Below are 21,117 nucleotides of genomic sequence, written 5' to 3'. Positions count from 1 at the left end.
ATCGTGGAAAGCAATCTCCAAAATCACAGAATGCGATCTCCCAATTCCCTGGAAAATCTCAGAATCCCATCTGAGGCGATCCAAAAACTCGGCTGCCCTGTGTCCTAACTCGCATCAAGTCCCGCTCACCCATCACCCCTTGTGCTCGCTGCCCCGTGTCCTAACTCGCACCAAGTCCCGCTCACCCATCACCCCCTGTGCTCGCCGACCTACATTGGTTCCTGATTAAGCAACGCCTCGATTTCTAAATACCCATCCTTGTTTACAAATGGAAACAGGATTAGACTTATTCAGTCGCCATGAACCACTGGCCCTGATTGGAAACGGACGAAATGGCAGATTGTGAACCGCGTGTAACGGCGACGGCACGTTGACTGGTTCCATCATTGTAAAACACAGGCCCCGCCCATAAGTTACCACTGCAATAAACGGCGGGAAAGTCAGCGCCATCATCTGATGCCACCAGCAATGTCCAGATGCCAGCGACATGGCACAGCATGTGGTACTGATCCATCTGATCAAATCGCCTGGTCAGCCTAAAGGAAAGTGGGTCTCGACACATTAGGAGCAGGAGTCGGCCATTCAGCCCCGTTGGATCTGCTCCGCCATTCAGTGAGATCCTGGCGGACCTGAACCTTAACCCCACTGTGTTGCCTTTGCTCCCTGTCCCTTACCCGACAGAAAAATGACCCTTGCCTGAAAAGGATCTGTTATCCTGATTGCTTTCTGCTCTTTCGACAGAGGTTTACCAGTAAGCAGGATGTGATTCGTCACTACAACATGCACAAGAAGCGGGATAACTCCCTGCAGCACGGATTCATGCGCTTCAGCCCGTTGGATGACTGCAGTGTCTACTACCATGGCTGCCACCTGAATGGGAAGAGCACACACTACCACTGCATGCAGGTAACCCTCTCCCAACACGACCCAGCAGACTCCCGCTGCTTCACAGTGAAAATATACTGCGCTACTGCTATTGTGTGTGTGAGATCTCTTGCTGGGAAGTGTGTGTATCTGTGTGTGACCAGTAGAACTATACCCAGCAGGGGTTACCAGTAGAACCAATACTCAGTTGAGGTTACCAGTAGAACCAATGCCAGTAGGGGTTCGAACATAAGGATTAGGAGCAGGAGTAGGCCATTTGGCCCCTCGAGTCTGACCCGCCATTCAATAAGATCATGGCTGATCGTCTACCTCAACTCCACTTTCCTACACTATCCCCATATCCCTTGATTCCCTTAATTACCCCCCCCCCCCCCGCAAAATATTTATTTTCTTGGCGGCCGTTAAATGAGGCAGCTGCACTGAATTTACCGATCGGGGTGCAAGCATGGGTGTTGAACCGGGACTGATGTCAGAATCTCATTAATCATCAGCAGCCAGGCGTTTGTGGTCCCGCCCCGGTGAGCCGCTAATGAATGTTCGGTCGGGGCGCCAAAAGTTGCACTCCCGGTCGGTAACCTCTTATGCTCCCATTAGCGCCCCCTCTGGGCACTGACTGAGGCGTCAGGCAACCGAAAATCAGTGGTGGTTACCAGTAGAGCCAATACCAGCAATGATTACCAGTAGAACTGTACCTAGCACAGCAGGGGTTACCAGTAGAGCCAATACCAGCAATGGTTACCAGTAGAACTGTACCTAGCACAGCAGGGGGTACCAGTAGAGCCAATATCAGAGTGGTTACCAGTAGAACTGTACCTAGCACAGCAGAGGTTACCAGTAGAGCCAGTGCCAGCAGTGATTACCAGTAGAACTGTACCTAGCACAGCAGGGGTTACCAGTAGAACCAATACCAGCAATGGTTACCAGTAGAACTGTACCCAGCAGGGGTTACCAGTAGAGCCAATACCAGCAATGGTTACCAGTAGAGCCAATACCAGCAGTGGTTACCAGTAGAACTGTACCTAGCAGGAGTTACCAGGTTCACTAGAGGAGGATAGAAAGACTTGGATTTATATAGCGCCTTTCACGGCCACCGGACGTCTCAAAGCGCTTTACAGCCAATGAAGTACTTTTGGAGTGTAGTCACTGTTGTAATGTGGGAAAAGACAGAGGATTGGAAGAAAAAGTAGAAACTAAATCTATTAATTGTGTGGTTTTAGATCTGGTTAATAATCAACTGAGGTGAGCACTCGTCCCTTCGACCAGTTTCTGAAAGAAAACGGGTGTTAAATTTTCTTCTTAGTTCCAACAACAATAAAACACAAAAGATGATGTTTTTAAAAAGTCAGAGCATTATCTCAACTTTTCTGTGCTGGGAGCGAGCAGTAATCGAAGGTCGGGGGATGGGGAGGTGCTGGGAGGAGAGGGACAAAATCCGATCCCTGCCAGCAACCTGAGTGACACCGTGACCCGCCCCCCCCCCCCCCAGGTAGATTGTCACAGGTCACCAGGTATTAAACCCGGAGACATCAGGCTGCCCCCTGACAGTTCTGGTGAACAACAGAGACAAATTGAATCTGCAGCATTGGGGTAAGGAGGAGGAAAGATGAGACCACACCTGGAGGATTGTGCACAGTTTTGGTTTCCTTACCTAAGGAAGGATGTACTTGCCATAGAGGGAGTGCAACGAAGGTTCACCAGACTGATTCCTGGGATGGGAGGATTGTCCTATGAGTAGACTAGGCCTATATTCTCTAGAGTTTAGAAGAAAGAGAGGTAATCTCATTGAAACATTCAAAATTCCTACAGGGCTTGACAGGGTAGATGCAGGGAGGATGTTTCCCCCAGGCTGGGGAGTCTAGAACCAGGGGTCACAGTCTCAGAATAAGGGGTTGGCCATTTAGGACTGAGATGAGGAGAAACTTCTTCACTCAGAGGGTGGTGAATCTTTGGAATTCTCTACCCCAGAGGGCTGTGGATGCTCAGTCGTTGAGTATATTCAAGACCGAGATCGATAGATTTTTGAATATTAAGGGAATCGAGGGATATGAGGACAGTGCAGGAAAGTGGAGTTGAGGTCGAAGATCAGCCATGATCTCATTGAATGGCGGAGCAGGCTCGAGGGGCCGAATGGCCGACTCCTGCTCCTAATTCTTATGTTCTTACGAAAGGAAGCGCAGTCGTCTGTCGGCAGTGAAGGCAGGCACTAGCGCAGCTGAGAGAAGTTGCCGGGGTAGCCCCTGGGAGCATCGTCCGCTCCGACTGAGCCCAACTCAACAGTCTGCAAGTTGAAGAGGGAGTTTCCAACGGGCTCAAAAGGTCGCTTCCCCCCCACCCACCATCTCTCAAACGAAAGCAGAAAAAAGCTTGTGGCAAATGGGATTTTTTTTTTAATAAAAAGCTGAAATCTCACTGCTGCCAAAGCTTGCTCTAATTCCGGCACGGCTGCATCTCTTGTGAGCTCTGCAGTCTTTCACACTTGCGACACATCGCCAGCGGTTCCGTTCCCAGCGTGCAATATCCTCAATGAACTCCGCAGCGTCTCCCCAAGCACAATCTGCTCCAGGAAATGCTTTTCCTGTTTCCAGCGGCCTGTTGTCACTCAAAGAGCAAGTTCGGCTCACTTTTTGTGATATTATTCGAGGCTAATTTTAGCGCCCGTCTGGGGAACGTGTGGTTAAAATAATAAAAGGAGGAGAGACCTTCGCCCAGAATAAACCTTTCCACTCTCGCTCACAGCAGCAGAGGACACGTTCAAAGGATGAGGTTTCAAAATAAGGGATTTGTGTCGTTTTGCATGGACAATACGATTTTAAGGGAATCTTTAGCTCAAATATTTTTTACTTTTTGTGTCAATCACTGAGTGTGACAATTGACAAACAGTTACTAAACCTGCAACAGCAGAGTTCAGGGATTATCAACTCTTTCAGGATGAAAGTGGTATTTTTATACCATGACCCTTGGTGCCTAAAATGTACTACGCTCTCTTGCCGCTGCCCCTCCTATTTAAATGGTAGCACAGTGATTATGTTATCGGCCCAGTAAAGCCTGCACCAATGATCTGGAGACCCAAGTTCAAATCCCACATGGCAGATGGGAGGGGCTTTAAATTCAGTTAATAAATAAATCTGGAATAAAAAGCCAGCAACTAATGTCCTTTAGGGAAGGAGATCTGCTGCCCTTACCCGGTCTGACCGATATGTGACTCCAGACCCACAGCAATGTGGTTGACTCTCAACAGCCCTCTGGGAGTTGACTTATGAGGATAGGTTGGGCTTGTACACATCAGAGTTCAGAAGAATGAGAGGTGATCTTATTGAAGCTTATGGGATAATGAGGGGCCTCGACGGGGTGGATGCAGGAGGATATTTCCACTCGTAGGGGAGGTTAAAACTAAGGGACGTGGTCTTTAGAGTGGGGGGGGGGTGCCCATTTGGAACTGGATGAGGAGAGATTTCTTCTCTCTGAGGGTTGTAAATCTGTGACATTCTCTGCCCCAGGGAGCTGTGGAGGCTGGGTCATTGAATATATTTAAAGCGGAGATAGACAGATTTTTGAGCAATAAGGGAGTAAAGGGTTATGGGGAGCGGGCAGGGAAGTGGAGCTAAGTCCATGATCAGATCAGCCATGATCTTATTGAATGGTGGAGCAGGCTCAAGGGGCCAAATGGCCGACTCCTGTTTCTATTTCTTATGTTCTCGAGTCGCTCAGTTGCATCAAAGGGCAATTAGGGATGAGCAATAAATGTTGGCATTTCCCATGAATGGATAAAAAACACACCGGCTCATCCCCACCTCCCCCACCCCGGCACATCGTAAGAATGACTATACAAAAAAATTCAAGAAAAATAGACTAGGATTTATATAGCGCCTTTCACGACCACCGGACGTCTCAAAACGCTTTACAGCCAATGAAGTACTTTTTGAGTGTAGTTACTATTGTGATGTTGGTAACTTTTTGTGGCCAATTTGCACAAAGCAAGCTCCCACAAACAGCAATGTACTAACGACCAGATAATCTGTTTTTTTTTGTGTGATGTTGACTGAGGGATAAATATTGGCCCCAGGACACCGGGGAGAACTCCCCTGCTCTTCTTCAAAACAGTGCTGTGGGATCTTTTACGTCCACTTGAGAGGGCAGACGGGGCCTCGGTTTGACGTCTCATCCAAAAGACGGCACCTCCGACAATGCAGCGCTCCCTCAGCACTGCACTGGGAGTGTCAGTCTAGATTTTTTTTATGCTCAAGTCCCTGGAGTGGGACTTGAACCCACAACCTTCTGACTCAGAGGCGAGGGTGCTGCCCACTGAGCCTTTAAGGTCGTGAAATATCCCAAAGCGCTTCACAGGAGCGTTATCAGACAGAATTTGACACCTTGACTCTAAGCTTTGGAATTCCCGGCCTAAACCTCTCTACCTCTCTTTCCTTCTTTCATCATCATCATGGGCGGTCCCTCGTACGCTCCTTATAGCCTACCCCTTTGACCAAGTTTTTGGTCACCTGTCCTCATGCCCCCTTATGCGGTTCGGGGTCAAATCTTGTTTGATAACGCTCCTTGGGTCGTTTTACGATGTTAAAGGCAAATTGCTGTTGTGGTAAGGGGATTTTAGGACAAATGACCCTTTGTCAGAGAGGTAGATTTTAAGAAGCAGAGAGGTGGAGAGGTTTAGGGAGGGAGTTCCAAAGCTTGGGCCCTCGGCAGCTGAAGGCACTACCCTTTTATTAACGGTCTCCGAGGTGAAACACCAGCAGCAAAATACTTGCCCCTCACAAGGAGTCACCAGCTTCAGGGAGGAAAATCTGGAAGAGCCTCCAATGGAATTATTATTGGGTTTTGCAACAAGGACTGAGATTGATGAAATCTTTGTGATCCGACCCAAATTAATTAAACCAGAAATTTCCATCATTAATGAATTTACCCAGGCCTTGAAATTAAGTTATGCAAATATAAACAGACAAGGGCCTCATGCATTCATCAGAAATTCCTTTTTCCGTTATTTGAACAGAGGCAGAAACCCTTTTGCAATAAGACCTGCAAAAGAACCAGAGGGGGAGATGAGGAGAATTTATCTTACACAGCGAGTTGTTGGAAGGGCAGTGGAAGCAGATTGAATAGTAACTTTCAAAGGGGTATTAGATAAATACTTGAGAAAGGAAAGAAAGACTTGCATTTATATAGCGCCTTTCACGACCACCGGACGTCTCAAAGCCAATGAAGTACTTTTGAAGTGTAGTCACTGTTGTAATGTGGGAAACGCAGCAGCCAACTTGCGCACAGCAAGCTCCCACGCACAGCAATGTGATAATGACCAGATAATCTGTTTTTGTTATGTTGGTTGAGGGATAAATATTGGCCCCAGGACACCAGGGATAACTCCCCTGCTCTTCTTCGAAATAGTGCTGTGGGATCTTTTACATCCACCTGAGAGAGCAAACGGGGCCTCGGTTTAACGTCTCATCCGAAAGACAGGAGCACTGACAGTGCAGCACTCCCCCAGTACACTGAGTCAGAAGGTTGTGGGTTCAAGTCCCATTCCAGGGCCTTGAGCACATAAATCTAGGCTGACACTCCCAGTGCAGTGCTGAGGGAGTGCTGCACTGTCAGAGGTGCCGTCTTTCAGATGAGACGTTAAACCAGGGCCCCCTTCTGCCCTCTCAGGTGAACGTAAAAGATCCCATGGCACTATTTCGAAGAAGAGCGGGGAAGTTATCCCCGATGTCCTGGGCCAATATTTGTCCCTCCACCAACAACACTGAAGCAAATTATTTGGTCATTATCACATTGCTGTTTGCGGGAGCTTGCTGTGCGCAAATTGGTTGCCATGTTTCCCACATTACAACAGTGACTACACTCCAAAAGTACTTCATTAGCTGTAAAGCTCTTTGAGACGTCCGGTGGTCGTGAAAGGCGCTATATAAATGCAAGTCTTTCTTTCTTTTTTGGGCTTGAAATGGGTGTTACATTCCCGAGCCCTGACATCCTTCACCTAGTAAAACAAGAAAAACAGACAAAACGGTTTCATATCACCGTGTAAAATGTTGATACGCTAATGCTCACACTACATGACTTCCAGGAACAATCACAACTCCAGCTACGACTGCGGGCCTGGGGTGAAATGCCTGAGGCCTGTGGGTGTTCTGACTGTTGTCCAAAATCCAAAAGCTCTCCCATCTTGAAGGTTCCTCTAACTGAACCTGCTAATGGAGATATTTACCTTCTGCCGAACTCCAGCAACAACTTGTATTTATATAGCGCCTTTAACGTAGTGGAACGTCCCAAGGTGCTTCACAGGAGTGTTACGAGATAAAAATTTGACACCAAGCCGTACAAGTAGAAATTAGCGCAGGTGACCAAAGACTTGGTCAAAGAGGTAGGTTTTAAGGAGGGTCTTGAAGGAGGATAAAGAGGCGGAGAGGTTTAGGGAGGGAGTTCCAGAGCTTGGGGCCCAGGCAGCTGAAGGCACAGCCACCGATGGTTGAGCGATTATAATCAGGGATGCTCAGGAGGGCAGAATTAGAGGAGCGCACTCGCAGGGGGTTGTGGGGCTGGAGGAGATTGCAGAGATGGGGAGGGGTGAGGGCCATGGAGGGATTTGAAAACAAGGATGAGAATTTTGAAATCGAGGCATTGCTTAACCGGGAGCCAATGTAGGTCAGCGAGCATAGGGGGTGATGGGCGGGTGGGACTTGGTGCAAGTTAGGATACGGACTTCCGAGTTTTGGATCACCTCTAGTTTACGTAGGGTAAGAAACATAGAAAATAGGTGCAGGAGTAGGCCATTCGGCCCTTCGAGCCTGCACCACCATTCAATAAGATCATGGCTGATCATTCACCTCAGTACCCCTTTCCCGCTTTCTCTCCATTCCCCTTGATCCCTTTAGCCGTAAGGGCCATATCTAACTTCCTCTTGAACATATCCAATGAACTGGCATCAACAACTCTCTGTGGTCGAGAATTCCACAGGTTAACAACTCTCTGAGTGAAGAAGTTTCTCCTCATCTCAGTCCTAAATGGCTTATCCCTTATCCTTAGATTATGTCCCCTGGTTCTAGACTTCCCCAACATCGGGAACATTCTTCCTGCATCTAACCTGTCCAGTCCCGTCAGAATTTTACATGTTTCTATGAGATCCCCTCTCATCCTCCTAAACTCCAGTGAATACAGGCCCAGTTGATCCATTCTCTCCTCATATGTCAGTCCTGCCATCCCGGGAATCAGTCTGGTGAACCTTCACTGCACTCCCTCAATAGCAATAATGTCCTTCCTCAGATTAGGAGACCAAAGCTGAACACAATATTCCAGGTGAGGCCTCACTAAGGCCCTGTACAACTGCAGTAAGACTTCCCTGCTCCTATACTCAAATCCCGTAGCTATGAAGGCCAACATACCATTTGCCTTCTTCACCGCCTGCTGTACCTGCATGCCAACTTTCAATGACTGATGTACCCTGACACCAGGTCTCGTTGCACCTCCCCTTTTCTTAATCTGCCGCCATTCAGATAATAATCTGCCTTCGTGTTTTTGTCACCAAAGTGGATAACCTCACATTTATCCACATTATACTGCATCTGCCATGCATTTGCCCACTCACCTAACCTGTCTCAGTCATCCTGCAGCCTTTTAGCGTCCTCCTCAAAGCTCACACCGCCACCCAGCTTAGTGTCATCTGCAAACTTGGAGATATTACACTCAATTCCCTCATCCAAATCATTGATGTATATTGTAAAGAGCTGGGGTCCCAGCACTGAGCCCTGCGGCACCCCACTAGTCATTGCCTGCCATTCTGAAAAAGACCCGTTTATCCCGACTCTCTGCTTCCTGTCTGCCAACCAGTTCTCTATCCACGTCAGTACATTACCCGCAATACCATGTGCTTTAATCTTGCACACCAATCTCTTGTGTGGGACCTTGTCAAAAGCCTTTTGAAAGTCCAAATACACCATATCCACTGGTTCTCGCTTGTCCATTCTACCAGTTACATCCTCAAAAAAGTCTAGAAGATTTGTCAAGCAGGATTTCCCTTTCATAAATCCATGCTGACTTGGACAGATCCCATCACTGCTTTCCAAATGTGCTGCTGTAGAATGTGGGAGGCCGGCCAGGAGTGTGTTGGAATAGACGTGTCTGGAGCAGGCAGGCCACATTCAGCGCTGCTAGTCTGAGGGAAACTGGGCACGGGTCTAGTGCCAGCTTCTTCCTGGGTGCTCCTGCCACTGGGCACCTGCCCAGACGGTGGTCCTGCTGGAGAGTGAGGCAGGGTGGGCTGATTGCTCCCCCTTGCCTTATCCGCAGAAACTCACCCCGCTCGAATTGGGTCCGGGCGGGAACACTCCACAACAACCGTGGGGAAAAGCACCAGATATCCTCGGACAATAGGACCTGTACAACATCCTATTTTCCCCTCCATTGCGCCCAGGAATCGAGCAATCCCTGGGCGATAAGGAGAGGAAACTCTCTCCCGCTCTGTCTGTTTGCTCTGATTCTGAAAGTTGTATTATTTTCTGTGGCATAAAAGGGTCAGTTCTCACCTTCACTGCCGGGTCAGTAATCTGGCCCCTCGTGCATCCCTGATTGCCTTCACCCCACCATTGGCAGCCGTGACTTCAGCTGCCTCGGCCCCAAGCTCTCCTCCTTTTAATACGCTCCTTAAAACTTACCTCTTTGACCAAGTCTTTGATCACCTAACCATTCTTCGGCTTGGTATGAGTTTTTTTTGTCTGATAACGCTTCTGTCAAGCGCCTTGGGACATTTTCCTACTTTAAAGGCACTATAAAATGCAAGTTGTTGTTGTAATTTGGCGGAGCAGATCACCCTCCGATTGTAAGCCGGGTGTGTCCAATAAGGGGTGGGGTCTATAATGGGCGGGGTCTTTGTGGGTCGTGATTATAAGAGGCGTGTTCTATAAGGGGTGGGGTCTATAAGGCGCGTGTCCTACACGGGCAGGTTTTACAATGGGTGGGTGCTCCATTTCACCAGCTTGCCGCCCAGACAGCAACGGTGAAAATGGCCCTCTTGGTTTCAGAAGAATATAATTTTTGAACATATTAGGGCCTAGAAATGACTGCATGTGATATTAGCTTGGCGTGGTTGTACCAGTAACGCACAGTAACACCTATGCTTAAGGAAAGGTAACTTTGACGATATGAGGTGTGAATTGGCTAGACTAGACTGGCAAAGGATACTTAAAGGGTTGACGGTGGATAAGCAATGGCAAACATTTAAAGATCACATGGATGAACTTCAGCAATTGTACGTCCCTGTCTGGAGTAAAAATAAAACCGGGAAGGTGGCTCAACCGTGGCTAACAAGGGAAATTAAGGATAGTGTTAAAACCAAGGAAGAGGCATATAAATTAGCTCGAAAAAGCAACAAACCTGAGGACTGGGAGAAATTTAGAATTCAACAAAGGAGGACTAAGGGTTTAATTAAGAGGGGGAAAATAGAGTATGAGAGGAAGCTTGCAGGGAACATAAAAACTGACTGCAAAAGCTTCTATAAATATGTGAAGAGAAAAAGATTAGTGAAGACAAACGTAAGTCCCTTGCAGTCAGATTCAGGTGAATTTATAATGGGGAACAAAGAAATGGCAGACCAATTGAACAAATACTTCGGTTCTGTCTTCACGAAGGAAGACACAAATAACCTTCTGGATGTACTAGGGGACAGTGGGTCTAGTGAGAAGGAGGAAGTGAAGGATATCTTTATTTGGCGGGAAATTGTGTTAGAGAAATTGATGGGATTGAAGGCCGATAAATCCCTGGGGCCTGATAGTCTGCATCCCAGAGTACTTAAGTAAGTGGCACTCGAAATAGTGGATGCATTGGTGATCATTTTCCAACAGTCTATGGACTCTGGATCAGTTCCTATGGACTGGAGGGTAGCTAATATAACACCACTTTTTAAAAAAGGAGGGAGAGAGAAAACAGGTAATTATAGACCGGTTAGCCTGACATCAGTAGTGGGGAAAATGTTGGAATCAATCATTACGGATGAAATAGCAGCGCATTTGGAAAGCAGTGACAGGATCGGTCCAAGTCAGCATGGATTTATAAAAGAGAAATCATGCTCGACGAATCTTCTGGAATTTTTTGAGGATGTAACTAGCAGAGTGGACAAGGGAGAACCAGTGGATGTGGTGTATTTGGACTTTCAAAAGGCTTTTGACAAGGTCTCGCACAAGGGATTGGTTTGCAAAATTGGTGTGGGGGTAATGTATTAACGTGGATAGAGAACTGGTTGGCAGACAGGAAGCAGAGAGTCGGGATAAACGGGTCCTTTTCAGAATGACAGGCAGTGACTAGTGGAGTGCCGCAGGGCTCAGTGCTGGGACCCCAGCTCTTTACAATATACATTAACGATTTAGATGAAGGAATTGAGTGTAATATCTCCAAGTTTGCAGATGACACTAAGCTGGGTGGTGATGTGAGCTGTGAGGAGGATGCTAAGAGGCTGCAGGGTGACTTGGACAGGTTAGGTGAGTGGGCAAATGCATGGCAGATGCAGTATAATGTGGATAAATGTAAGGTTATCCATTTTGGGGGCAAAAACACCAATGGCAGCAGATTAGGAAAAGGGGAGGTGCAACGAGACCTGGGTGTCATGGTTCATCAGTCATTGAAAGTTGGCATGCAGGTATAGGAGGCGGTGAAGAAGGCAAATGGTATGTTGGCCTTCATAGCTAGGGGATTTGAGTATAGGAGCAGGGAGGTCTTACTGCAGTTGTACAGGGCCTTGGTGAGGCCTCACCTGGAATATCGTGTTCAGTTTTGGTCTCCTAATCTGAGGAAGGACGTTCTTGCTATTGAGGGAGTGCAGCGAAGGTTCACTAGACTGATTACAGGGATTGCTGGACTGACATATGAGGAGAGACTGGATCAACTGGGAGTTTATTCACTGGAGTTTAGAAGGATGAGAGGGGATCTCATAGAAACGTATAAGATTCTGACGGGACTGGACAGGTTAGATGCGGGAAGAATATTCCCGATGTTGGGGAAGTCCAGAACCAGGGGACATAGTCTTAGGATAAGGAGTCGGCCATTTAGGACTGAGATGAGGAGAAATTTCTTCGCTGAGAGTGTTGTTAACTTGTGGAATTCCCTGCCGCAGAGAGTTGTTGATGCCAGTTCATTGGATATATTCAAGAGGGAGTTAGATATGGCCCTTACGGCTAAAACGATCAAGGGGTATGGAGAGAAAGCAGGAAAGGGGTACTGAGGGAATGATCAGCCATGATCTCATTGAATAGTGGCACAGGCTTGAAGGGCCAAATGGCCTGCTCCTGCACCTATTTTCTATGTGATGGAGGAGCTTCTGAATGTTGCTTTAAAAACTAAAATAAAAATTGTATAAACCAAGCTGTTTTTCCACTGCCCCAGCCCATGTTTCGGATTGAATGAAAGGTGCCCTTTGGTGCCCCCACCTCCACCTTGTCTACATTGTAGTCTGTTTATCCTTTGCTACAATATTTACATTTGTACAAGATTCAATGAAAAAAGGGACATAAAATGTCTAGAACCAGGGGTCACAGTCTCAGAATAAGGGGTCGGTCATTTAGAACTGAGATGAGGAGAAATTTCTTCACTCAAGAGGGTGGTGAATCTCTGGAATTCTCTACACAGAGATCTGTGGATGCGGAGTCGTTGAGTATATTCAAGGATGAGATGGCTAGATTTTTGGACTCAATGGGGAATCAAGCGATATGGGGATCGGGCGGGAAAGTGGAGTTGAGATGGAAGATCAGCCATGATCTTCATTGAATGGCGGAGCAGGGCCCAAGGGGCCAAGTGGCCGACTCTTGCTCCTATTTCTTACATTCTTAGCATAGATGCAACTTAGAAATAATTGTCGGGGGGCAACAGTGAGCAGCAGTAGTTGTGAGGCAAGGAGACAGCAGTCAGATCTCAATGCTATTCTTGGGCCTCTACCATCCTGTCAGACCAGTGCAATTCCAAATATAAAAGTTTGAAAATTAAGCAGAAGCGTCAACTGTGACAGCCTCACTTAAGGAACTGAGAAGTGAAGGTTCTCTCCGTGAGCTCACAATGATGCCAATTTGACTTGTGCCTTTAAAAATTAAATCCTTTGATGAGTCTTTCATCTTTTTTTTTTAGAAACTGAAGGTAACTATTTTCCCTAAAATAACACTACTTTGGGTTATTTTCATCAAATGCTCAGCTCTACGCATGAAGGTGAAGCTCCTTCTTCAAGGAAAATCCAGCTCAAACCTTAAAGGGGCAAAGGCAGGACTGAACTTCTCACTTATCCTTAATGCCTTTGGCACGGGAACATTTAGATGGTAAAATGTTACACTAGTAGTGAAAAGTTCAGGTGAGATATGTCAGGAAAATACTTGGCCCCAACCCTCCTCTTCCTCATTGACCTGACTCCCCCTGTGGTGACATCACCCAAAGCCACGTGATTACGGTCATCGTCCACATGTCCGCTGACAATACCTAAATCTCCCTCCCTCCCCACTACACCTCTCCACCGCCATCTTGTCTGGTAATAAAGCCTTGGATATAGAGCTGCAACATCCCCCAGCTCAACATTTGGAAGACCAAAGTCACTTGGCCAACCCCCGCCCCGCCCTGCTCCGACCCCTCACCATGGACCTCTGGTTCCCCTCTCTGAACACTGTCTCAGACTGAACCAGAGGCTCAGCATCCTGTTTGACCCTGAGCTGTGCTTCCAAACTTAGACACTCCCTTTCGCAAAGACCGCCTGCTCCCACCTCCGAGCCATCACCCACTTCGGCCCTTCTGCCGCTGAAACCCTCATTCGTCTCTCTTGTCACCCCCAGTCTTGACTACTCCAGTTCTGTCCTGGACAGACGAACCTCTGCATTCTCTGCAAATTGCAGCTCAATCAAAACTCTTGCCGAGTAGCCTAACCCATTCCAAGTCCCACTCGCACATCACCACCCCCCCCTCGTCCCCACTGACCCATGCCTCACATTGAAAATTCTCACCCTTGTGTTTAAGTTTCTCCCCTTCATAACTCCCGCCCCCCCCCCCGCAAACTATCCATTCCATTGGCTTCTTGCGCACAACCCCTCCCCCCCCCCAACCCTCCCCGCCAACTCCACCCCACCATTGGCAGCCGTGCATTTAGCTGCCCGAGTCCCATTGTCTGGAATTCCCTCCCTGAACCTCTCTGCCTCTCCACCTCCTTTTACTCCTTTAGGATCATCCTTGAAACTCTCTCAATAGGCTCTTCCGCTTGTCTCCCCCTTTCCAGGTGGGTTGCACTAAGGTTTACACCAGCACTTCCGACGTGATGACTCATGAAAACTTCCACAAGAAGAACGCGCAGCTAATCAATGACGGCTTTCAGCGTTTCCGTGCAACCGAGGATTGTGGGACCCTCGGGTGTCAATTCTACGGACAGAAGACCACGCACTTCCACTGCAGGTAACTGCTTCGCACCGAGATACGCTGCCTCTCTGCGTGTAAAACCAAACCAAACGTCTTTATCTGTGTGTGCTCAGTCCGTGCACAAGACCCTGGTCCTGTAGATAAAAGTGATAACTGGGGAACACTTTTTCACCCTCGGCAAGCTTCTCGATTAGGGCAGCATCGGGTATAAGCACATGCATTGACTAGTCGGGCACGGGATGTGGGCGTCGCTGGTAAGGCCAGCATTTATTGCCCATCCCTAATTGCCCCTTGAGAAGGTGGTGGTGAGCCGCTGCAGTCGGTGTGGTGAAGGTGCTCCCAGGGTGCTGTTGGGGAGAGAGTTCCAGGATTTTGACCCAGCGATGATGAAGGAATGGCCGATATATTTCCAAGTCAGGGTGGTGTGTGACTTGGAGGGGAACGTGGAGGTGGTGGTGTTCTCATGCGCCTGCTGCCCTTGTCCTTCTAGGTGGTAGAGGTCGCGGGTTTGGGAGGTGCTGCCGAAGAAGCTGTGCCAAGCTCTGTAAGAAAGCACCTCGGGCCGTTAAGTTACGACTACGTTAGATGCGGAGTGCTGGGCCAATTATCTTGGATGTTGGTCCTGAAAGGAGCCAGTAGCGGAGGTCCCTGGCTCCGACCTCCCTCGAGGACAGCGGGTGGCGTTCGGCCCAATCCACACGGGGCACGGACGCTGCGCCCACCTGCCCCACACGGGGAAGGTGAGGGACGACCCGAAGTGTGACTGTGGCCCTGAGTCCCAGACCCTGGAACACCTCACATCGACCGGCCCACTGAGATCTGTGGGTCCCAGACCCTGGAACACCTCACATCGACCGGCCCACTGAGATCTGTGGGTCCCAGACCCTGGAACACTTCACATCGACCGGCCCACTGAGATCTGTGGGTCCCAGACCCTGGAACACCTCACATCGACCGGCCCACTGAGATCTGTGGGTCCCAGACCCTGGAACCCCTCACATCGACCGGCCCACTGAGATCTGTGGGTCCCAGACCCTGGAACCCCTCACATCGACCGGCCCACTGAGATCTGTGGGTCCCAGACTCTGGAATACCTCACATCGACCGGCCCACTGAGATCTGTGGGTCCCAGACCCTGGAACACCTTACATCGCCCGGCCCACTGAGATCTGTGGATCCCAGACCCTGGAACCCCTCACATCGACCGGCCCACTGAGATCTGTGGGTCCCAGACCCTGGAACCCCTCACATCGACCGGCCCACTGAGACCTGTGGGTCCCAGACCCTGGAACCCCTCACATTGACAGGCCCACTGAGATCTGTGGGTCTCAGACCCTGGAACACCTCACATCGCCTGGCCCACTGAGATCTGTGGGTCCCAGACCCTGGAACACCTCACATCGCCTGGCCCACTGAGATCTGTGGGTCCCAGACCCTGGGACACCTTACATCGACCGGCCCACTGAGATCTGTGGGTCCCAGACCCTGGAACACCTCACATCGACCCACTCACTGAGATCTGTGGGTCCCAGACCCTGGAACCCCTCACATTGACCGGCCCACTGAGATCTGTGGGTCCCAGACCCTGGAACACCTCACATCGACCGGCCCACTGAGATCTGTAGGTCCCAGACCCTGGAACACCTCACATCGACCGGCCCACTGAGATCTGTGGGTCCCAGACCCTGGAACACCTCACATCGACCGGCCCACTGAGATCTATGGCGGGAGGCACCTCATTTCTCCACTCCGCCTTTCCGGAGGCCGTAGAACGGAGAGCCAAACTAGATATCCCGTTATAAGCTTTTCCCGGTCACACCAAAACAACTACGTTAAAGGCGCTATTTAAATGCAAGTTGCTGTTTAATGCAAAATTTTGGAGGAAGGGTAATAAATGCTTGGCCAAAAACCATGGAGCATCATCATCATAGGCAGTCCCTCAAAATCGAGGAAGACTTGCTTCCACTCTAAAAGTGAGTTCTCAGGTGACTGAACAGTCCAATACAGGAATTACAGTCTCTGTCACAGGTGGGACAAACAGTGGTTGAAGGAAAGGGTGGGTAGGGAGTCTGGTTTGCTGCACGCTCCTTCCGCTGCCTGCGCTTGTTTTCTGCATGCTCTCGGCGACGAGAGACTCGAGGTGCTCAGCGCCCTCCCGGATGCTCTTCCTCCACTTAGGGCGGTCTTTGAGCCAGGGACTCCCAGGTGTCGGTGGGGATGTTGCACTTTATCAGGGAGGCTTTGAGGCCGGATGGTAGAATGGGTTATTTGGTTCTCTGCTGCTTCCCCGGACTGAATTGAATTGGGTGGGTGGCGGATTTCCCATGACGCACCTGACCTTTTAGCTGCGTTCGGTTGACGAGCAAATTAAGTTGGGGGGGGGGGTGGCGGGGCAAGGGTCGTGGGAAACATCAGCACTCGCTCAGTGATCTCTTCCTTTTCCCCCAGGCGGCCCGGTTGCACATTCACCTTCAAGAACAAATGCGACATTGAGAAGCACAAGAGCTACCACATCAAGGACGACGCGTATGCCAAGGATGGTTTCAAGAAGTTCTACAAGTACGAGGAGTGCAAGTACGAGGGCTGTGTCTACAGCAAGGCCACCAACCACTTCCACTGCATCCGCCTGGGCTGTGGCTTCACCTTCACCTCCACCAGCCAGATGACCTCGCACAAACGCAAGCACGAGCGCCGACACATCCGCAATGCAGGGGGCCTGGGTCTGGCCTCCCAGCTGCTGGGCCGCAAGGACAACGACCAGGACGACTCCAGCAACGACGACCTCATCGACTACTCGGCGATAAGCAGCAAGAACTCGAGCCTCAGCGCCTCTCCCACCAGCCAGCAGTCTTCACTGCCGCTGCCCGCCCCGGCCCCCGCCGCCGAGACCTCTGCCGCCCAGGCCGTCAAACCGACGGGCGGTTCCCTCCCGGTGACCAAGATACCGACGCTGCTCTCGCAAGGATCCATCCCGGTGGCGTTGGCGCTCTCCAGTGCCGGGCTCTCCGGCACGGGGGTGCCCTTCTTCCCCATCATCCCCAACCGGGTCTCCATGGCCCTGCCGGTGACAGCCGCCAGCCTGATATCCGCCATCTCCTCCAGCGTCTCCGCCATGTCCACGGAGGCCCCGTCGCAGGGGGTCTCGGGGTGCGGCAGCCCGGCGGCCCTGTCCCCCGCCGCCACCTCCATCATGGAGAAGATCACCGCGAGCAAGGGGCTCATCTCGCCCATGATGGCGCGCCTCGCCGCCGCAGCCCTCAAGACCTCCAGCCCCACAGATTTAGGTAAGCCCCCCTCGCACGGCATTTAGTACGGGTCATAATAAGGGGCAACAGAGCCGAGAGACCGACCATTCCCCCCTCTTATTGAGTCATAGAAATTTACAGCACAGAAGGAGGCCATTCGGCCCATCGTGTCCGTGCCGGCTGACAAAGAGCTATCCAGCATAATCCCATTTTCCAGCTCTGGGTCTGTACCCCTGTAGTTACGGCTCTTTCAAGTACTTTTTAAATGTGGTAGATGTTCTGCCTCTCCCACCCTTTCAGGCAGTGAGTTCCAGACCCCCACCACCCTCTGGGTAAATAAATTTCCCCTCAAATCTCCTAAACCTCCTTCCAATTACTTTAAATCTATGTCCCCTGGTTGTTGACCGCTGTGCTAAGGGAAACAGGTCCTTTCTATCCAGGCCCCTCATAATTTTATACCCCTCAATCAGGTCTCCCCTCAGCCCCCTCTGTTCAAAAAAAACAAACAAACCTAGCCTATCCAATCTATCCTCTAGCCCAGACCAGGCAACATCCTCGTAAATCTCCTCCGGACCCTCTTTAGAAATGACGTTCATTTGGGCTTAATGCTTAAGAGAAAGAGCAATGGAAGAAACCCTGAATTGTTTTCTGGGGGCGGAATTTGAACTTACATTAGAACATAAGAAATAGGAGCAGGAGTAGGCCATACGGCCCCTCGAGCCTGCTCCGCCATTTAACACAATCCTGGCTGATCCAATCATGGACTGAGCTCCACTTCCCTGCCCGCTCCCCATAACCCCTTATCCCTTATCGTTTAAGAAACTGTCTATTTTTGTCTTAAATTTATTCATTGTCCCAGCTTCCACAACACTCTGAGGCAGCGAATTCCACAGATTTACAACCCTCTGAGAAAAGACATTTCTCCTCATCTCAGTTTTAAATGGGTGGCCCCTTATTCTAAGATGGAGACTTGAGTCTCCAAAAAAAATTCTTTAAAACCATTTTGAATCACTGAACCTCAGCCCTCCCTCCAGTAATGCTGAGGGTATTACCTGTCTGCGTATCGTTGAAGGGAGCTTCAATGTCCTTTTAATTCCTTTTTGCGGCAAAGCCCGTATTATGTTCACGAAAAGGGAAGGTTATTTCCTGGTTTTGACTCCTTCGCTGTTAAAGTTCAAATATTTGGTCAAGTTAATTTGAGTTTCTCTGTCTTCAGATTTTGACTCCAATTCTAAGGAGTTTTTTTGTGAGCAGGGTTACTGTTTGTAGAGCGAGTCTGGATGTTATTGTAATGTGATAACACTTCAAAACTTAATTAACAGTTCAGCCCCCTGAGGGTGGAATACATAGCGGTGTGAATGGAGGGCTGCAGAACTTTCTAGGTCTTTGGTATATTTTTTTTTTTAAAGAAAAATCCCCCACAGAGATTTTTAAGGACACTTTTATAATCATAACGCCGCAGAAGCTGGGAATCTGAAACGAATTCCTGCGGTCTCTCCGATCCGCAATGGTTTGACAATTCAGTAAGTGCACTGCGTCAGTCAGAGGCGGCAGTGAAGGGCGGCTGTGGTTGAGGCTCAATGCTGCTATTTATTGGATCTGGATAACCACATCACAGAGCACTCGGGTTAATGACCGACAATTTGCTCTGGAGCGAAAGTAACCGTCGCGCTGAGGGGGCCGAAATTGCCCCTTTTTTTAAGAGCCATGAGCACCCAGAGGCAGGTGTGCGCCGACGTTTGTGAAATCGCTCCCCCTTTATTTTTGTGACACTACCGCCCTGCACGTGTTCCCGCCCTGCCGACCCCTCACCGACCGGTGCCGAACCCGTACCGCCCCGCGAGAGGGGATCAGCCACTCGCGTCGCGCTGACATCAGAAGCGTTGTGCTGATATGGTCACCGCAGCACTCATGGATCCGCCCGCCAACCGCTCCCCTTTCCCCTCCCCCACCCCCACCCCCTGCTTCCTTCCCCCACCCCCCCGCCTCCCTTCCCCCCACCCCACTCCCCCCCCGCCTCCCTTCACCCCACCCCACTCCCCCCCCCGCCTCACTTCCCCCCCCGCCTCCCTTCACCCCACCCCACTCCCCCCCCGCCTCCCTTCCCCCCACCCCACTCCCCCCCCCCGCCTCCCTTCACCCCACCCCACTCCCCCCCCCCCGCCTCCCTTCACCCCACCCCACTCCCCCCCCCCAGCCTCACTTCCCCCCCCGACCCACTTCCCCCCCCCCCCCACACCCCCCGGCCGTAGCCAAACTTCACCACCCCGCCGCAAAAAAAATCTAAAAGAACCCAAAATCCCTCGACACGCCGCCCCGCCCCAATGATTGGGGCAGTAAATCTACAAAGAAAACAAAGGGATTGCGTCGGAGGGCAATTTCTGCCCCAGGGGTTTATTTTTCCCACGGAGGCCGTTTTCAACGTGCATTCCTCAAATAGAAGCATTTTGAAACCGCTGTAAAATGATGGATTGTGGGGTGATTTTAACCTAATACGAGAAACCCGGGGGTGGGAAGCAGGGAGGGGGGGGGCGCCCTGTTTTTACACTACGCCCAATATCGTTCTCTCTTGAATTCATTGCAGCGTAAAATCTGGTGGGGTGTAAAAAACTCGGTGCTGCACCCGGGTTGGTTGGGTTAAAGTTGGCCCCACCAGCGGTTTCAGCTTTACTGAGCGGCCTGAGTTATGGTGGTACAGGGGCACAAACACCGTAGCCATGGTAACGGCGCAGGGTGTATTGCAGGTTGGCCATGGTGTATCCTTGCAGGGTATCAACCCTCCCCCCACACAACCCAGCAACCTCCGCCCCCCCCCCCCACTCCCGCTAAAGTGCACTGCTTCACGTAACAACAAGATCATACATACACTGCAGTGGCACACAGAGTCGTTATATTTCTTTTATCTCTGTGTCTTGTTCATAGTCTCCCATTTGCAATTAGTTCCCGGTTTCTGGGCTCGTTAGTTTAGTAAATGAAGGAAGGAAATGATTTTATTGGGCGGATGGTGTTGGTGTAACCAGATAAACCGGTAAAAAGGGAGATAGCGCTGAGTGTTAACGCAACCCCAACACCTCTCTGAAAATTCCTCCTCCGTGCTATCTGAGCGGAGGTGTGGTTAACAGAGTGGCAGGAGGAAGACCAATCGAAAGCACTCAGCATTTAGCGTACGACAAATCCCATGGTGTGATTCCGTGGGCCTTAGAGAACGACAGAACCATCAGTCAGAAAATGTCAAACTTCCTTGTGGGAAGGGGGTGGGGGGGGGGGGCGTATTTTTATTGTGTTTTTGTTTTACAACTTTTGCCCAAAAGTAAAACTACATTAACGTGGGGGGGAAAAGGTCACTGAACACACCGCTTTCTCTTTTCACTTAGCCAGCCATCTTGAGAAATAGCACAGTTTTTAAAAAAAAATCTTTTTTTCTGCCTGAGGGCAAATTAATATTTCAGTCACTTGGGTATTTCAGGAAAAAAGCTGAGTGTTGGCAGTTCCGTCAGCAGATTTATTCTTCTCGCACACGGCGTATCTAAATACCTTTCTTATAAATTTGATTGGGGGGGGTCACACTGTTTGAACTGATCTGATTGGCTGTCAGGTTTGATCTGGCCTCGACGGC

General features: G+C 50.0%; 1 protein-coding gene across 5 annotated transcripts in view; it reads left to right on the top strand.

The window, feature by feature from the left end:
• Positions 1-21,117, top strand: part of casz1 (castor zinc finger 1) — a 520,923-nt gene that overhangs the window by 442,661 nt on the left and 57,145 nt on the right. For all 5 annotated transcript variants that reach the window (XM_070860582.1, XM_070860578.1, XM_070860581.1 and 2 more), the window contains 3 exons: positions 742-906; positions 14,120-14,292; positions 16,705-17,540. In XM_070860582.1, the coding sequence (XP_070716683.1) occupies positions 742-906; positions 14,120-14,292; positions 16,705-17,540 (1,174 nt within the window). The remainder of the gene's footprint in view (positions 1-741; positions 907-14,119; positions 14,293-16,704; positions 17,541-21,117) is intronic.

Source organism: Pristiophorus japonicus, chromosome 18 (assembly GCF_044704955.1).
Source record: "Pristiophorus japonicus isolate sPriJap1 chromosome 18, sPriJap1.hap1, whole genome shotgun sequence".
Lineage (NCBI taxonomy): Eukaryota > Metazoa > Chordata > Chondrichthyes > Pristiophoridae > Pristiophorus > Pristiophorus japonicus.
The sequence above is the reverse complement of the archived record's forward strand: the minus strand, read 5'-3'. Positions and strand labels throughout refer to the sequence as shown.